Below are 16,965 nucleotides of genomic sequence, written 5' to 3'. Positions count from 1 at the left end.
TTCCCATAGGCTGCTTCACTAGTCAAGACGTGCCATTGCAGGATTACTTTAATGCGAAGACAGCTCAATTACACCAGGCACTCTTGCTCCAGATCTTCAGAAAACCACCACCTCTTTCTGGCTTCTATTAAATAGCCCGAAGATGTTTGTGGAGCACTTGTTCTGAGTGGAAGCTATCATGCCAGGGACAGCAATTTCTCTAAGCACCATGAGGGGCCTGAGTGAAGTGATACAGGTTCCTTCATCCCACAGTGCCCAGGGCTCTTCTGGATGCCACGTTCTCCTATCTTACAACCAGCCTGGAGCCCTGTGGTCCTCCCTCTCCCCTCCAGCCCTTTCATAATGCCGCCCACTCTCGAGTACCTGCTCCAAAGCCAGACCTCCGCGGTCAGGCTGATTCTAGCCAAGGGCCAAGGACAGGGAGCTGAAAAGCTGCACTTACTGCCTCTGTTTCTCCAACTGCCACCTGCTCAGAAAATCGGACCTTCGCAGGATTCGATCTCAGCCTGGCCTTCTTTGCAGCGCTGATGAAGGCAGATTTGGGGGACTGGAAAAAGAACAGAGGGCTGATGAGTTCTCTATCCCTGGGAAAAACCTGACCTTTGCCTGGAGTTAAGATGTCTCAGTACGGGCATGCTTTGCCTTACTGATCAATAAGTCAATAAATACGTATTGATTCCCTACTAGGTGCAAGGCGATGTGCTAAGTGCTTCCTTCTATGATTGGTGTGTTCTGAAAAAGCTGGGCATGAATTGAATTTGGGTAGATTGAATCCCATTATTAACACTCTGGGCCTAGTGGAGTTTGCCAAAATCCTTTAGCAATAACATCCATTGAATTATTATATGTTTGGTTTGCTTAACGTGAGATATACCTAAATGGTGGTTTTTATCACATCTGAATACGAGCATCTCGAAGGATTTACAGAAATGACCTTATTCATCTCCCAGATATGCCCTGCCCCTAGGAAGAAGATTATAGAAAATGATTCAAGGAAATGCACGAGTCTACATGAGGGGAACCCTCATGTCTTCAGGAGCCTTTAATCATTCATGTGACAAGTTTAGGGAGGACCGACTATGTGCCAGGCACTGTTCCAGGTGATGAGGGGTTCAGCAGTGAACAACACAAAGCTCCCTGGCCTCAAAGAACATCCATCTAGCAGGAACAGACTGACAATAAACAAATGAATATCTTTTAGGTAGCAAATAAGGACTGTGAGGAAAAATCAAGCAGGGTGAAGGACTATACAAGAGACTGTATGAGTGATGGTAGGAGTGATGGGGGTATTATTTTAGTCAGGATGTGCAGGGAAGACCTCACACAGGAGGTGATGTTGAAGCAGAGACCCGAAGCAAGTGAGGGAGAGCCAGCCATGAGAATATGTGGAGAAAAAGAGCCAGCCATAAGGATATGTGGAGAAAAAGCCTCCTGGGCAGAAAGAATATTATAGGCTCAGAGGTGGGATTGGGGTGCATGAGGAACAGCAAGGGAGTCCAGTGTGGCCGGAGCAGAATGATGGGGGTGGAGGTGGAGGGGTATGCTCAGAGAGGCAGTTGAGCACTGGGTCATGTAGGGCCTGGTCAGCCATGGCGAGAACTTTGGATTTCACTCCACTGGAGGGTTACACCCAAAGTAGTGAGACTAGTTCAGTGTGTCCTGTAATAATACAGCTAAAATGGGATGGAGGCTAGGGCTAGGGTAGTAATAATGGGAGCTTATGAAAAGTGAGTTAATTTTGGATAGATTCTGAAGATAGAACCAAGACGATATGTTGACGGATTGGATGTGGGAGGTGAGAAAAAAGAGAGGAATCAACTAGAAGAATGGAGTTGCCACTTACTAAGATGAGGAAGACCATGGTGGGAATCAGGTTTGGGGCTCCTTCAAACCACCTCCCCTACCAGCTCGGTCATGGAGCCTGTGTGTTCCACAATCAAGAATCCCTTCTGAAGGGCCCTGCCAGCTGGTAAGGCAATACATGAAGCTATTTTCTGCCATTTACGCTGCATTTGAATTTCATTTACCAGAGCAGCCACAGGAGGGCGGGACCCTAAGATAAAGACACACCAGAAACAAATGTCCTTATCAGGTCTTGGGCCCTTGTCTCAGCTGTGTTCTCTTCCTGAGCCAGCAATCTCATTCCCTACAGAGGGCAGTTTGCAGAAGGCCACCTGTTCAACCCAAGTCCAGTAGGACCTCAGGCAGTGGGTCTTGGTCCTGGCTGTGTGGCAGAAATAGTGGAATGGCTTTTAAAACCCCTAATGCCCGGGCCCCACCCTAGACCAATGACATCAAATTCCTGGGGATGAGGTCCAGGTATTGGTAATTTTTTTTTTTTAATTTCCAATGATTTCAAAATGCAGCTAAGGTTGCACGAACCACTGAGCTAAAGGAACCTTAGGCTTCCCGTCTTGAGGCACAGACATAGTTTGTTGGCAGCAGACGATATAGCACAACAAAATCCAGGGCTGGAGATCGTTGCAGAAGGTGATTACAGTATTGATTGTTCATGGGAGTCAAGAAATGCCTTTGTGTGTTGCATAGCTTAGTGCTTAAATCCTGGGCAGGGGCTGCAGGCTTCAGCAGGAGCAAAAGAGAAGGGGCAAGAGAGAAAGATCTGTGGCTATGTTCAGGGAGACTCCACAGCAGTCCAAATTTCCACCTGAGGTGCCACAGACGGGAGGCAGGTGAAATCTTTGTTTCTACCCGACAGTCACGTCCTCCTTTCTCTATAATCATCTGTGATGGCATGCCTTTGTGCAGTGTGGAACGAGGCATCTCCAGAGGCCTGAATGGGCCATGTGGTCCACCCTTCATTTTCACACGTGAAGCGGAGGCCTGGGAAGAGGATATGGTTTACTGCAAGTACCAAAATAATTTGGTAGTAGAGCTGAAACTAGAACCCAGATTTCCCGAGTCTTGGGTTGGCGATTATTCCCCACAGCCAGCTGAAGCTGGGTATCCTTTCCTTTTTTTTAATGAATATAATTTATTGTCAAATTGGGTTACATACAACACCCAGTGCTCAGCCCAACAAGTGCCTTCCTCAATGCCATTCACCCATTTTCCCCTCTCTCCCCCATACACTCTCAGTTTGTTCTCTGTACTTAAGAGTCTCTTGTGGTTTGCCCACCTCCCTCTCTGTAACTATTTTTTCCCCTTCCCTTCCCCCATGGTCTTCTGTTATGTTTCTCAAGATCCACATATGAGTGAAAACATATGATAGCTGTCCTTCTCTGACTTATTTCACTCAGCATACCTTCCAGTTCCATCCACATTGCTGCAAATGGCATGATTTCATTCTTTCTCATTGCCAAGTAGTCTTCCATTGTATATATAAACCACATCTTCTTTATCCATTCATCAGTTGATGGACATTTAGGCTCTTTCCATAATTTGGCTATTGTTGAAAGTGCTGCTCTAAACATTGGGGTACAAGTGCCCCTATGCATCAGCACTCCTGTATCCCGGGGGTAAACTCCTAGTAGTACTATTGCTGGGTCATAGGGTAGTTCTATTTTTAGTTTTTTGAGGAACCTCCACACTGTTTTACAGAGCGACTTCAGGATCTTTCATCCAGTGGCTCTGGTTTGACTTTTGAGCATATGAAGAACCGCAACTGGTACCTTTCTGTGTCTTCGCCTATGGTGAGGGAATGACTCCTTGAGGTCTTTACCAAAAGTCCCAGATTGGATCCTGTCCTACAGATACCACTATAAACAAAAGACTTATATATTTATAGGAGCAAAATCATGAAGGAGGAAGTGGAATGGCCCATTCTTTTCAGGGATTATAATCATTTCCGGTGTCTGTGGTAGAGCTATTTTCAGCTTGTTCATGCCTCATTTTTTATTGACCCTTGTCCTGTCAGTCTCTAAGAATCCATCCTATTCTCAGTCTTCAGCCTTGATCACTGATGGTGACTCACTCATTGCCAGCTGGGCTCTGCTACATGTCACAGAGTCATAGCTAGCCTTATGCTTCAACACAGGTGACGTCTGCCTTGCAGTGTGATACACCTTGCAGGTGCTCTCAAAGGTCTCCCTGCTCCAAACATCTTCGAAGCTCAGCTACAGGGACTGAAGATCTTAATGCTAGGGTCACTCCTTTGAATTTAAATATTAAGAGTTAGGGGGGTGCCTGGGTGGCTCAGTTGGTTGGGCGTCCAACTCTTGATTTCGGCCCAGGTGATGATCTCATGGTTTGTGAGTATGAGCCCCACATTGGGCTCTGTGCTGACAGTGTGGAGCCTGCTTGGGATTCTCTCTCCCTCTCTGTCCCTCCCCTGCTGACTCTCTCCCTCTCTCTTAAAATAAATAAATAAAAACTTAAGAAAATATTGAGAATGGGGAAGGCCCTGATCAAAATGCCAATGTGGTACCAGGGAGGAGTAATGAACATAATTCAGGGGTCAGCAGACTACAGCCTGCATGGGCCAAATCCTGCCCACCACCTGTTTTTGTAAATAAAACTTTATTGGAATACAGCTGTGATCTTCACTTATGTATTACTGTCTGTGGTTGCTTTTGCAACTATCATGTATGGTCTACAAAGCTTACAATATTTACTATACAGCCCTTTACAGAAAGTTTGCTGATTCCTGCACTAACTCATTAGCATGCACTCACCCACTGTTTCTAAAACTTTCCTGACAATAAGAATCACTGGGGAGTGCTTGCTAAACCACAGATTTCTAGGCCCACACCAGACTTAAAAAGTTGGAATCTCTAAGAACATAAGGCACAGAATTTATATTGTTGAAAATGTCCTAACCCATTAAGCATAGATTAATTGAGTACCTTAAAGCTGGGACATCTGAGCTCTTCACTGACCCCATTTTTCCTTCAAGCAGTCGGGAGTGTCATTTTGCAACAGGCACCCTTGCTGGCTAAAATGAATTTTGACTTGAAACGTGGGACTGGAATTACTAAGCACCTCTGGGGCCACTGTGAAGCCCCTCGAAGCAAATATGAAGCCAGCAGCTTGGTGGAATAAGCAATAGAGGAGAGAGTCTGCCTCTCCCCCAGGACTTCATTCAGCAGCTGGTGACGATTTGATTTTTTTTTAATTTCATGGCTCTATTAATACAGATTTCAGGGTTGTGTTCAAAGTCAGGTATATGGCCCAACATCTTGGTGTACGATAGGGCCCTACTTTGATTTTGAGAGGTTCCCGAAGGTCTGACAGCCTCTCAATTCTCCTTTCTGCTGGCTCATTGGCTCCTTTCACCTGAGCCTACTTAGAAGCACTTCCCATAGCACTGTGGGAGTCTGGGACAATGGAGGGCCATCCTGGTTTCACTGGACTACTGATAAGGGACCCAGGGTCTTCCTGCACTTGGTGCCTGGAGGTGAACATGGCCTTTCTCCAGCTTCCAAAGTCCCCTGCAAGCCACACATGACCCTTATTCCCCATCGATGGCCTCGTCAGGTGGTTCTGCCCCCAGTTCCCTGGGCACATTGTGCTGTTTCCCACTTTTGCCTGCCCTGTAGCATCCCCCCTGCTTAGCTAAATGCCATCTCTAAAGCCCAGCTCAAATTCTGCCTTGGTCTTGAATTCTTCCCCGATTCCTTCAGTCCCCTCCCTGGATTTCCTATAGTACTCCTTGGTAATCCATACTGCCAGCGTTCACCTCCTCAACCAGGTTGTAAAAGAAGAGATGGAATTTTATATTACTATGTCTACCCCTAGCACCAAGCATAGAGTAGGCACAGAATAAGAGCTAGTAGTTGACTGCTAAAGTTCATAATGAATTAGTTCAACAATTTTAGCAAATATGGTTTGAGGACCTACCATCTGCTAAGCATTATACCTCAAGAAGCTCTGTGGAAAACCAGTTCTTCTGCAGTAGGTGCCCATTATTTTGGCCTTTTTTTCTGGGCATGTGGCCCCAAGCAAACGGGATCCTGGCTTGTTGGGTACAGGGAAGTCTTCAGTACCATAACACTAGAGTTTCATTTGAAGGGACTGTCTACTTTCTTTATCTAGGTCACAACAAAGTACTTTTAAAATATTTATTGAGGACACACCATGTGCCAAGGTCTAAGGGTACCAAAATTAATACATATTTAGTCAATCATGGGGATAGTTGGTCACTTGAAGATTAAGGAACACCCTTAAATACATATAGGCTTAATAAGTGGCTATCTAATGCAGTACAGTTTGAGGGGCCCTGGGAATGGACCGCTGTGACCACTCCCCTCAAATACCCCCATGGTCTGCCATCATAAAAGTCACTTCATTAAAAGAAAAATGTCATCTGAAAGAGTTCTTATTACATCAGTAGTTCTTGATATGTACCTTGGCTACATAAGAATCATTTCAGAAGCCTTTTCAAAAGACAAAAACTTGGGTCCCATCCCCAAAGCTTCTAATTCAATTGGTAAGAGCTAGAAGCTGAGCATCAATAGTTTTTTTTTAATTTTTTAACATTTATTCATTTTTGAGACAGAGAGAGAGCATGAATGGGGGAAGGTCAGAGAGAGGGAGACACAGAATCTGAAACAGGCTGCAGGTTCTGAGCTGTCAGCACAGAGCCCGACGCGGGCCTCGAACTCATGGACCGCGAGATCGTGACCTGAGCCGAAGTCAGACGCCCAACCGACCGAGCCACCCAGGTGCCCTGAGCATCAATAGTTTTAAGAGCCTCTCAGGTGGTTCTAATGTATAGCCAGAGTCAAGAACCACCCTCATCAGCCAAGGAATGTACAAGTTGGAAGGAACCTTAGAGGTATAAAGATTCCTGGGCCACATGCTGGACCTACTGGGAAACTGTCTTCTAGAAGAAGTGGGAATCAAGCTTGAACAAGATGAGAGTTTGGTAAGAGGCAGCAGTCTCCACGCAACCATAAGACGTTGAGTACTGTGGACTCAGTACTATGTTCTGTGATGCAGGGGCTACCACGCTGAACATATGCTGGGGGTTGTCAATAAACTTTTATTATAACTTGAGAGAGAAGATTCTCTTTCTCAGTCCATTTTTGTGACTCATGGTAGTTACGTTTTATAAACTCACCTCGAACACTGAACTAATGAATACTGAACAGTTGCTCCTTAGGGGAAATATGTGTGTGTGTGTGTGTGTGTGTGTGTGTGTGTGTGTGTGTGTACCTCACATAGATTATGATTTATAATTCTAAAAACAACTCATCCTGGTAGCTTCTATTTTCTTTATTTCACTAGGAGAAAATGAGGTTCTGAAGTGTTAAGTGACTTGCCTGAGGCCGCTCCACTAACAGGTGCCAGAGTTAGGATTCAAATCCCATCCAACTGTTCTACAGACTGAGCTTCTTGCACTACATTGCACTGCTCCCTGCCATCTCTATATTCTGGATACCTCTGTGTGACAGCTGAAACAAGATGGCAGTGCGTTGCCTTATTTGACCTCAACTGGAAATGTGTGCATTGGGAGACTCAAATGTTTTCATGTTCTTCACATGTCTGCAAATGACCAGGAAAGCACTGTGGGTATTGATTCTAGGGTTACAAATACATTAGAAGGAGTAGGTGAATTTGCAAATACAGAATCTGCAAATAATGAGGGTTGATTGTACACATACGTAAGGCTGACCTTCAGTTGGGATACACTGGTATGGCCATACCTGTTGTAAAATATTCAGGGTTTCTTTCACACTGATTGGTAAGTAACCACTGCCCTAAGCTTCCTGGGTGCCACCTGACCTCTCCCCTGGAACCTCTTTACAAATGGTCAACTGAACAGTTAATGCCTGGCGCAGTTAGGAGGTCTCCAAGACTCTGGCTGGCTTACATTCTGATCGAATGGCTCCTACTGTACAGGTTAATTGTTTTGACTATCACCACTGTGTGTATGTGCTCATGTCTCTGCTCTAAGGGTTTAGAAAGCACGAGGCCAATACTAGAGTGTAAGCTCTATGAGGGTAGGAACCACGTCTTTCCCATGTACTGCTATGTTCCCAGTTTAGAAGAGCATCTGGAACAGTAGACATTCAATAAATGCTTGCTGAATGGATGAACAAATGAGACTCTCATTGAGGTTAGTCAGGCAAAGGTGTTTGGAAAGGTCTCAAGCCAGGTCTTAAAGGAAACAGACATGTACTAGAAGAGGTGCAGACTAGTACGAGGACAGAAGCCTGCAGGGTAGTAAGAACTAAGATATGTACCAGGAGGAGAAGGAAAGCAGCCTGGTCATAGCAAAGAGGCCATGGGATAGGACAGTGGGGACATGAGAACTAGAGGGCAAAGGGGTGTTAGGAGCACTGGGATGAGAGATGGAACAGAGGTGGAGGGAGTGTTAGGCTCTTCATTCTGCACCAAAGGTTGGACACTTGAGTTTAGTTTAGGCTGCTGTGATGGCTGGAAGCTGGGTTTCCCTTATTCCTTCTTTGGCAGGTTCCGGGTGCTGGGGGATACGGCAGTGAACAAAACACAGTCCCTATCCTTGAGGAGCCAACATTCTAACAAGATATATATCATACACACACACACACACACACACACACACACACACATATATATATATATATATATATATATACACACACACACACATGATATTTAATGGGAATGTAAAATGGTACAGCCACTCCAGAAAATAGTTTGGCAGCTTACTAATAAACATACACTTAATGTATCAACCCAGCAGTCACACTTTTGGGCATCTGTCCCAGAGAAATAAAAACTTATGCTCACAAAAAAAACCTGTACATGGATGTTTATAGCAGCTTTATTAGTATTAGCTGCAAACTGGAAATAGCCCAGATGTCCTTCATTGGATGGATGACTAAACAATCTGTGGGACATCCACACCATGGACTACTACTCAGCAATAAAAAGGAACGCACTACTGACACTGGCAACGACTTGGATGAATCTCAAGGGCATTGTGCTGAGTTAAGAAAGCCAATCCCAATGATTAAATACTATATTATCCCACTTACATAATATTTTTAATTTTCATTTTATTTTAGCGAGGAGAGTGTGAGTGGGGGAGAGGGGCAGGGGGGCAGAGGGGCAGAGAGGCAGAGGGAGAGAGAGAGAGAGAGAGACAGAGACAGAGACAGAGACAGAGAGACAGAGACAGAGAGAGAGAGAGAGAGAGAGAGGATCTTAAGCAGGCTCCACACCCAGTGCGGAGCCCGACGCGAGACTTGATCTTATGACTGTGAGATCATGACCTTAGCTGAAATCAAGAGCCAGACGCTAAACCGACTGAGCCACCCAGGCACCCCTATATAGTATTTTTGAAATGATATAATTACAGATATGGAGAACAGATTAGTGGTTGATGGGGATTGGGGTTGGTGGGGGTGAGTGGGTTTGGCTGTAAAAGGGCAGTGTGAGGGGTCCTTTTAGTGATAGGAATGTCCAGTATCTTGACTGTGCTGGTGGATATATGAACCAACAGACAGACTGACACTGAACCATACACACACGTTGTATTGGTGTCAATGTCCCAGTTTTGATATGGTATTTTAGTTATGTAAGATGCAACCCTTGGGAGAAATAGGGTCAAAGGTACACAGGGATGTCTGTACTGGCTTCATGACTTCCTGTGAATCTACAATTATTCCCAAATAAAAAGTTAAAAAATATAATATTTTAGTACTGATGAAAAAAATTATGCAGTATCAGCAGATAGTCACAGGTCAATGCTACCTTAAAAAGGGTAGTCAAGGAAGGCTTCTATAAGGAGATGGCATTTGAGGAGATCGAACTAACAAAGTAACCCACAATGGGTCCCTAACCAGAGAGATAAAACACAACAAGCATAGTTTTTGGGGAGAACTTGTAGCCATTTCATGACAGGAGACTGGAGAGTGGGGAATGACTGCCCACTGCCCACCAGGCAATTGTACCTGTGCAGTAAGGTAGGGAGGAAGGGGTCTATCAGTTACATCCACTGAGGGGTAGAACATGTCTGCCCAGAGATACAGGAGAATTGCAATTGAGAAAGGCCTATTTGCCAGGGAGCATGTATGGGGTGGGGGAGAGAGAGAGAGAATATGAACGTGCATGCATAAATGTGTGTGTGTGAAGTTCACACTGACACAGAAGATGGCTGGGGGCCATGGGGAGAGGCAGTTGGAGCCAGAGCTTGATTTGAACTCTCTCCAACACATGAGCCCATGCTCTGCGCCTGCGCACCATCCCTGTCTTTGCACAGAAACGTTGTCTCTGGAAACTCTTTCCCTCTGTCTCTTCCTGGGGAATCCTGCCCCAATCTCTAGAGGTCCATATCAGATGCAGCTTCCTCTGTGAAGGTTCTCCTGATTTCATGCCCCCCACCCCAACAGGTGTGACCTCTCCTGTGGCCATGGGGGTGGGACATCAGTGCTGGAGGGCAGGGGAGTGTTGGGGGACTGAGAAGGGACAACTAGGCCTGGAGGTGGAAGAAAGGCTCTGAGTTTTGCATATAAGAGTTTTACACCCGGGTCTGTGTATTTAAGTTAAGATTACTGTAAGAATGTAACCTAAGAATGGACACTGGGCCTTCTACATCCAACTCTTGAGGAGAGGGGCTTGGGATTTTTACTTTTAATAAGCACTCCTGTGACTATTATGATCAGTCGAGTTTGGAAAACACTGTTCTAGTCTAAACCCCTCAATCTGTAGATGGGGAAACAGGTTCAGAAAAGGAAACTGACCCACCCAAGGTCACACAGCCAGTTAGTGACTGTGCCAGGACAAAGATGAACCTGTTTGTCCAACTGTACTTTCCCACCAACTTCATATTAAATTCCCCACATTCAGTGCTGGGTCTCATACATTGTAGGCCGTTTAGTAAATACGGGTATGGATGCATGGATGGATGGATGGATGGATGGATGAGGCTAGCTAGCTAGCACCCACCATAGGCAAGGACTTCATGGGGGTTGGACACTGGACAGGTAAATTTTGATGGGACACAGCCAAAAAAGAGGGAGAAAATCTGTCTGGGACTGGGGGGCAGTGAGCGGTCTAAGTGAGGTAAAGCACAAGGCACAGGGCAGAACATAGCACTGTGTGACCTTTCAGAATTCAAGCCTTGAATGTGAAAGTAGATAAGATGTTCAGAAGGTATGCTTTCAGGTCACTCCTAAATCTCCGGCTCACAACATGTTGATTCTGGGATGTCCCTCCACCCGCCCTCCCATCACTGTCACTTTCCAATATGGGATTCTCTCATCTCAATCAGGAGGAAGGGCAGATGGCAAAGAGGCTCACTCACCTGATGAGTGTTCAGAACTGTAAGAACGATGAATTCCTTAGCGCTCCTACAGAGAGAAGAAGGAACAGGAGAGCAGTGTATCATGCACCAGGTATTCATCTGGCACAAGAAGCAACACCAGAATTTTCCCCTGGGCTGCATTTAGGGATATGGATTAGGCCAGAGGGCGCTCTGATTTTCTGCCTGGCTGCCTTGCCTCCCATCATTTGTGGCGGCCGATGTAAACTATCCATATAGGCTCACGCAGGCATCTGTAGATGGTATTACCATTATCTCTGGGGCTTTCATTTTTCAGGCCTTCTTTTTATATTCCTTCTCATATTCTCTCTGTAGAAATCCCCAAACTTTAGGAGCAATTTTAGCTGTAGAAAATTCTCAAGGAAAACTAAAGGCCTGAATTATGGAACTCAAAGGGCACACAGTCTGAGTCCCGGGAACCATGTACCATGATTATTGGCAATTTGGTATTTAAGCAAGAGGAGAAATTCAAAGGAAAAACCCAAAGGAGGTCATTTGGTTATCTTGACTCATACTCAGCAGAATTGTGTTAATTGAAGGACCAAAAACTAAGAGCCAGGGAGCAAGAGATGGAAGCAAGACTCTCCAGATAGCAAATATTCAAAAGGGTGAAGAATTTGAAACTCTTCCTTATGTCAATGATCAGACAGTCCATGAGGTATGAAAATTCTCTCCCGGGAATACATAATCCTTCAAAATAGCTGGAAGAAATGGAAAGAGTTTGCCTTGAAGGAATGTCCCCTCTCCTTGCTGGGCTTTTTCATATGTTTCTGGGGGAAAAAGGTATTCAAGAAGCAGAGTCAAGACCACTTGGTTCTAGGTATTCAAGAAAGGCCAAGCCCCCCTCCCCATGCAAGGACTTGGAACTTGGAGAGGCAGAGTCCAGGCATGGATCAACTCCAGGGTCTGAGGAACTCCGGGGAGAAGGAAGGAGTTGTGTTCCAGAAAACACCACAGAAAAATCGGTCTCTTGAACAGGGTAGGGCAGAGTGTAAGTTGGATTATGTGATGGGCCTGCCCCAGCCCCTGCCACATTTCCCCATTTCATGGGGGAACAAAGCCAAAGTCCTTACAGTGGCTACAACTCTACCCCTCTTTACCCCACTTCCTATAGTGGCTTCTCCCCTGTTCCCCAAACACGCCAGATACACTCCTGCCTCAGGGCCTTTGCACTGGCTCTTCTCTCTCTGACACCCTCACTCCTTAAAATATTTCTTCAGTTTTTACCTTCTCACTGGCAAGGCTATTTAATTTTTTAATTCTTTTAAATGTTTATTTATTTTTGAGAAAGAGAGAGAGAGAGAGACAGAGCGCACGTGGGGGAGGGGTAGAGAGAGAGGGAGACACAGAATCTGAAGCAGGCTCCAGGCTCTGAGCTGACAGCAGACAGCCCGACAGGGTGCTTGAACCCACAAACTATGAGATCATGACCTGAGCGGAAGTTGGACACTTAACCGGCTGGGCCACCCAGGTGCCCTCTGGCCAGGCATCAGCATCCATGTGCCCAGCACTACCGGATCCTGTTTGCCCTGATCCACTTTCTACTTTTCAATAACCTTCACCAATTTCCAGCATACTGTACAATTACACATTTATCATGTTTATTGTTAAGGTATATCTCCTTCCACTAGCGTGTAAACTCCAATGGGATTTTTATCTTATTCATTGCTGTGTATTCAGTGCCTAGAACAGTGCCTGGTGCAGAGCAGACACTTGTTAACAAATATTCATTGAAGGAATGAAATAATAAAAATCTGCTAGCTCCCGAGGTCATCAAATAAGTGAGCTCTGTCTTGATCCCAAAGGAGCTCTGGACTCCTTCACAAAATGGGGCTGCCTGTTCTAGGGTGCAAAGATATTCATTGGAAGCAAAGCAAGGACTTCTGGAGGGCCAGGCTGAAAGAACCCCAACATGTCCTCATGGGGTTGAAAGGACTTACCCAATTTTGGTGTGGTGGTGGAGGGTGAAGGGTGGAATGGGGCGGGGGGATGCAATGGACAACTGAACTTGGAGAAGAGACAAACTAAATGTCATTAGAGACCAGATGTATTCCAAGATATGAGCTGGAGGGGAGCCTGTCAAGGAAGGCCTGCTCTGGACTTCAGGAGGGGGTATTCCAAGTGCCTCCAGAGCTTGTGAGAGGGTGTTGTCCCATATACAAGTGCTAGGTCTGCCTTTGAAGGGGAGGGAGGGGCTCTGGCGAACAAGAAAGATGAGTGGGACAAAAAACATTCTAAACCAGGAGGGCTTGAAGGAGATGGAGGCAGACATAGAGTAGACTACACAAGGCACAGAGAGAGGTGGGGGGAGGCACATGGTTCCATTTGGGAGGAGACAGCCAAGGTCACCAAAAATGAAGACAACCCATGCAATTTAGAGCCTTTATCCTTTAAGGTATCCTTTAGAACACCTCTATCCTTTTATTCCTTATAAATACATCTATGCAAGGGGGCATGTGGGTGGTGTGTATGTGTGCATGTGGTGGGAGTATAAGGTAGGGGAGTGTGTACAGTGTGTGTATGTGTGTGTGTGTTATGTGGTATGCATGGTTTGTGTGTGGGATGTGTGTGTGGTATGTGGTATGCACGGTGTGTGTGTTGTATGTAGTGTGCATGGTTTGTGTGTGTGGTACATGGTGTGCCTGGTGTGTGTGTGTGTGTGTGTGTGTGTGTGTGTGTGTGTGTCATGTGGTAGGCATGGCTTGTGTGTGGGATGTGTGTGTGGTATGTGTTATGTATGGTGTGTGTGTGGTATGTGGTATATGATGTGCATGGTGTGTGCGGTATGTAGAGTCCATGGTTTGTCTAGGGTGTGTGTGTGATATGTGGTGTGCATGGTGGTGTAAGGTGTGTGTGTATGGTTTGTGTTATGCATGGTGTGTGTGCATGGTATGTGGTGTGCATGGTGTGTGTGGCATGTGGTATGCATGGTTTGTGTAGGGCATGTGTATATGGTATGTAGTGTTCATGGTTTGTGTGTGTGTGTGTATGTGTGTGTGTGTGTGTGTGTGCATGTGTGGTGTGGTATGCATGGTATGCATGTATGGTATGTGTAGGGGTGAGGAAGGGGAAACGCCAACATGATCACTCCCATGTACAGATGGTTGTGGTCCCCCTGGTACTCTTTTCTCTCTCTCACTTGCCCCCATCTGTGGAGGGCACTAACAGGTCACACACACAGTGAGCAAAATACACAATGCGAGGTTCCCTTCCCAAATCCATCGGCCAGAGATTCAGATTTTCTTTTCCTTTGGGGAGGGCATGGAGAGGTGAGAAACAATGTCTTGCTCACACTGTGCTTATCTCAGAATGTTCTTTTAATGGCTTGTTTGGTTCTCATTGCTCAACTGGTCTGTCCCACTGCACAGTAAGTCAAACACCAAGGGGTTCGGGTGAGGGCTGTGGTAAGGTGGAGGGACGTGAGGTGAGCTCTTGCAGGTGAGCTCTTGCAGGGCTTCTGGCTAGGGCTTCTCTGCCTGAAGAGCTTCCCTCTCAGGGCCAGAGGACTGTGGGAGCCCATATTCCACCGGTGGGACAGGGGAGGGGTCAGTGCTCAGCTACCTGCCAAGGCCCAAGAGGCCCCTGTTACCTGATAAGTTCTATGAACCTCTCCCTGGGGGCTTCACTCACGTCCTCCTCATTAATAGCCACAATCTGGTCACCAGCCAGGAGCTTGTCCTCAGAGGGGCCTCCTGCAGAGGAGAGGAGAGAGGCATGAGGGCTTGGAGCCACTGCTGGGAAAGCGCAGGTCTGGGTGGGAGTCGCCAGTGCCTGAAGGAGCTGAAGCGGGTCCTGAAGCATGTAGGAAACCGCGCGCTGCAATGGCTGGTGGTAGGGGTATTGTTCATGCCACTGCTGCCTGTGCCAGACACAGGGCAGAAGACTGAAGAACAAGTATAGCGTGGACCTCCTGTGGCTGGGAGTGGTGTGCTAGCAGAAGGTCCCAAGCCCAGGCCTGGCCCTCAGACAAGGTTAATAAATGTGCTTTCTTGGCCTGGTTCTAAAGAGGGACACGGATTTCCCTTTCACCAGGAGGGATCAGCTGAGGCCTGAGGAATGACGTCCAGGCTACCGACACTGGTATAGGTGAAGGGAGGTATGAGAAGGAATCTTCTTACCTGAGCAACATTCATACTCACTGGTCTGGAATGATTTAGGCATTCACCTGCCTGAAGAGAGGGGGATGGACTAAAAGACCCCCAAAGGGTTTATTTTCTTTCATCTCTGAGAGATGCTGCTCTTTAGTAAATAAGGGAACAAGCACAGACCCTAAATCACAGGTAGTCAGAAATTTGCTTTCTCTCCTTCCCATCTCTACTGCCGAGATTAAGAAGCCAGACTTGTCTAAGGACCCTACCTCCTTGGTTGGAGTAAAGGGTGGGGGGTAGAGGGGTGCCACAGGGTGCATTGCCTCTGGTGTTTAGCCAAGATCAAGGAGAAAAGCTTTTCAGAGATTCAGCTGGAATGAGAAGTCAGGCCTAGCCCCACTCAAACCCAAAAGAAATATTTACTGATGTGTCCCACTCTCAAACCAGCCTTGACTCTTGTTTGTGTCTGCTGCAAAGGGCAGAATCCCAACTGTTCCCTCTCTCTACAAAGAAGTGTGCTGTGCAAATTCCAGAAGCATGAACATACAAAACAACTCTGTCACTTGAGCATGGCCCAATGGCTCAGGAGCATGGGGCCTGTGTGCTGAGGGTGGCTATGTGGCTCGACGAGCAAACTCACCACTCCAGCTGCACTGGCCCTCAACCCACTAGGCCAAGTCTCCTGATGGCACAGTGGCTTCAAGAGCAGGGAACAGGGTGGTGCAGCCAGTCCAATCCGAACTCCAATTCCAAATCTGCAATTCACTGGCTGTGTGACCTTGCACGAGACATTTAATCTCTGTGAGTCTCTCTTTCCTCATTTGTAAAATGGGAAAATAACAGTGACTACACATCACAAGAACGTTGGGAGGATGAAGGAGATGATGAATGTACAGCGCTTAAAAAACTGTTGATCGATGTTGGTAAGAATTCGATAAATGGGAGTTATTATCCTCCAAAGGGGAGATCCCTTCAACTCATTTCATTCCTTCTACCTACTTCTGACAAAATGCCAGTCTTTTCGTAGAGGCCACTTATTCCTCCCTCCCTCCCTTCCCTCCTTTTAATGGAAGAGGTCCTCATGGAACTCAACTCTCCTGCTCTCATGGATGGTTTGTTGGCTTGCTCAATAGTGATTGTTTCTCTATAGGATGCTCCTTGTCTTGTATCTTATCATCTCAAGTACAGAACCAAAAAGTCCTCTGTGTGTGAGAGCCACCGGAGCCACCGGAGCTGTTTAGAAACAGCTCTCTAAATCAGCCCACATCTTTAGAGAACTGTGCCTGCCAACCCCATGACTTTCTGTGGCTCTTGCCTGTGGCTTTCCTTCTCTCCACTCCTCCAACTCTGCCTCTTCATTTTCATACGGCTTGAAGCCGACTGCCTTTTCTAGGCTTAGGGGCTTCCTTCAGCCCTGTAAATCCCGTCTCCTTTGAAGTTAAAAGCAGGGGCTCCTGGTGGTCTGTTACTCAGTTTTTTTTTTCTGATTCCTCCTACCCAGGACAGATTTGATTTCTGATCAGAGACTCAAAAGCCTTTCCACCAAACTGCATGACTGACTTGGGAGCCTTAGGTCAGCCACGAACTCCTGTACTGAATTGTTTACTTTTTATTTTTTTCTCTATGCCCTCTAGTTGAAAAGGGAGCTTACAAAAATCTTTTTCTTTT

The 16,965-nt window shown here is 46.3% G+C and overlaps 1 protein-coding gene across 1 annotated transcript in view; it reads right to left on the bottom strand.

The window, feature by feature from the left end:
- The window catches only part of FRMPD3 (FERM and PDZ domain containing 3), an 85,410-nt gene that overhangs the window by 49,471 nt on the left and 18,974 nt on the right, over window positions 1–16,965 (bottom strand). Inside the window, 3 exon segments of the mRNA XM_042974946.1 lie at window positions 443–547; window positions 11,192–11,237; window positions 14,799–14,901. Coding sequence (XP_042830880.1) covers window positions 443–547; window positions 11,192–11,237; window positions 14,799–14,901 — 254 coding nt within the window.

The sequence above is a fragment of the Panthera tigris genome, chromosome X (genome assembly GCF_018350195.1).
Source record: "Panthera tigris isolate Pti1 chromosome X, P.tigris_Pti1_mat1.1, whole genome shotgun sequence".
NCBI classification, from domain to species: Eukaryota; Metazoa; Chordata; class Mammalia; order Carnivora; family Felidae; genus Panthera; species Panthera tigris.
Note: the sequence above shows the minus strand (reverse complement) of the source record. Positions and strands in the feature narration are given on the sequence as shown.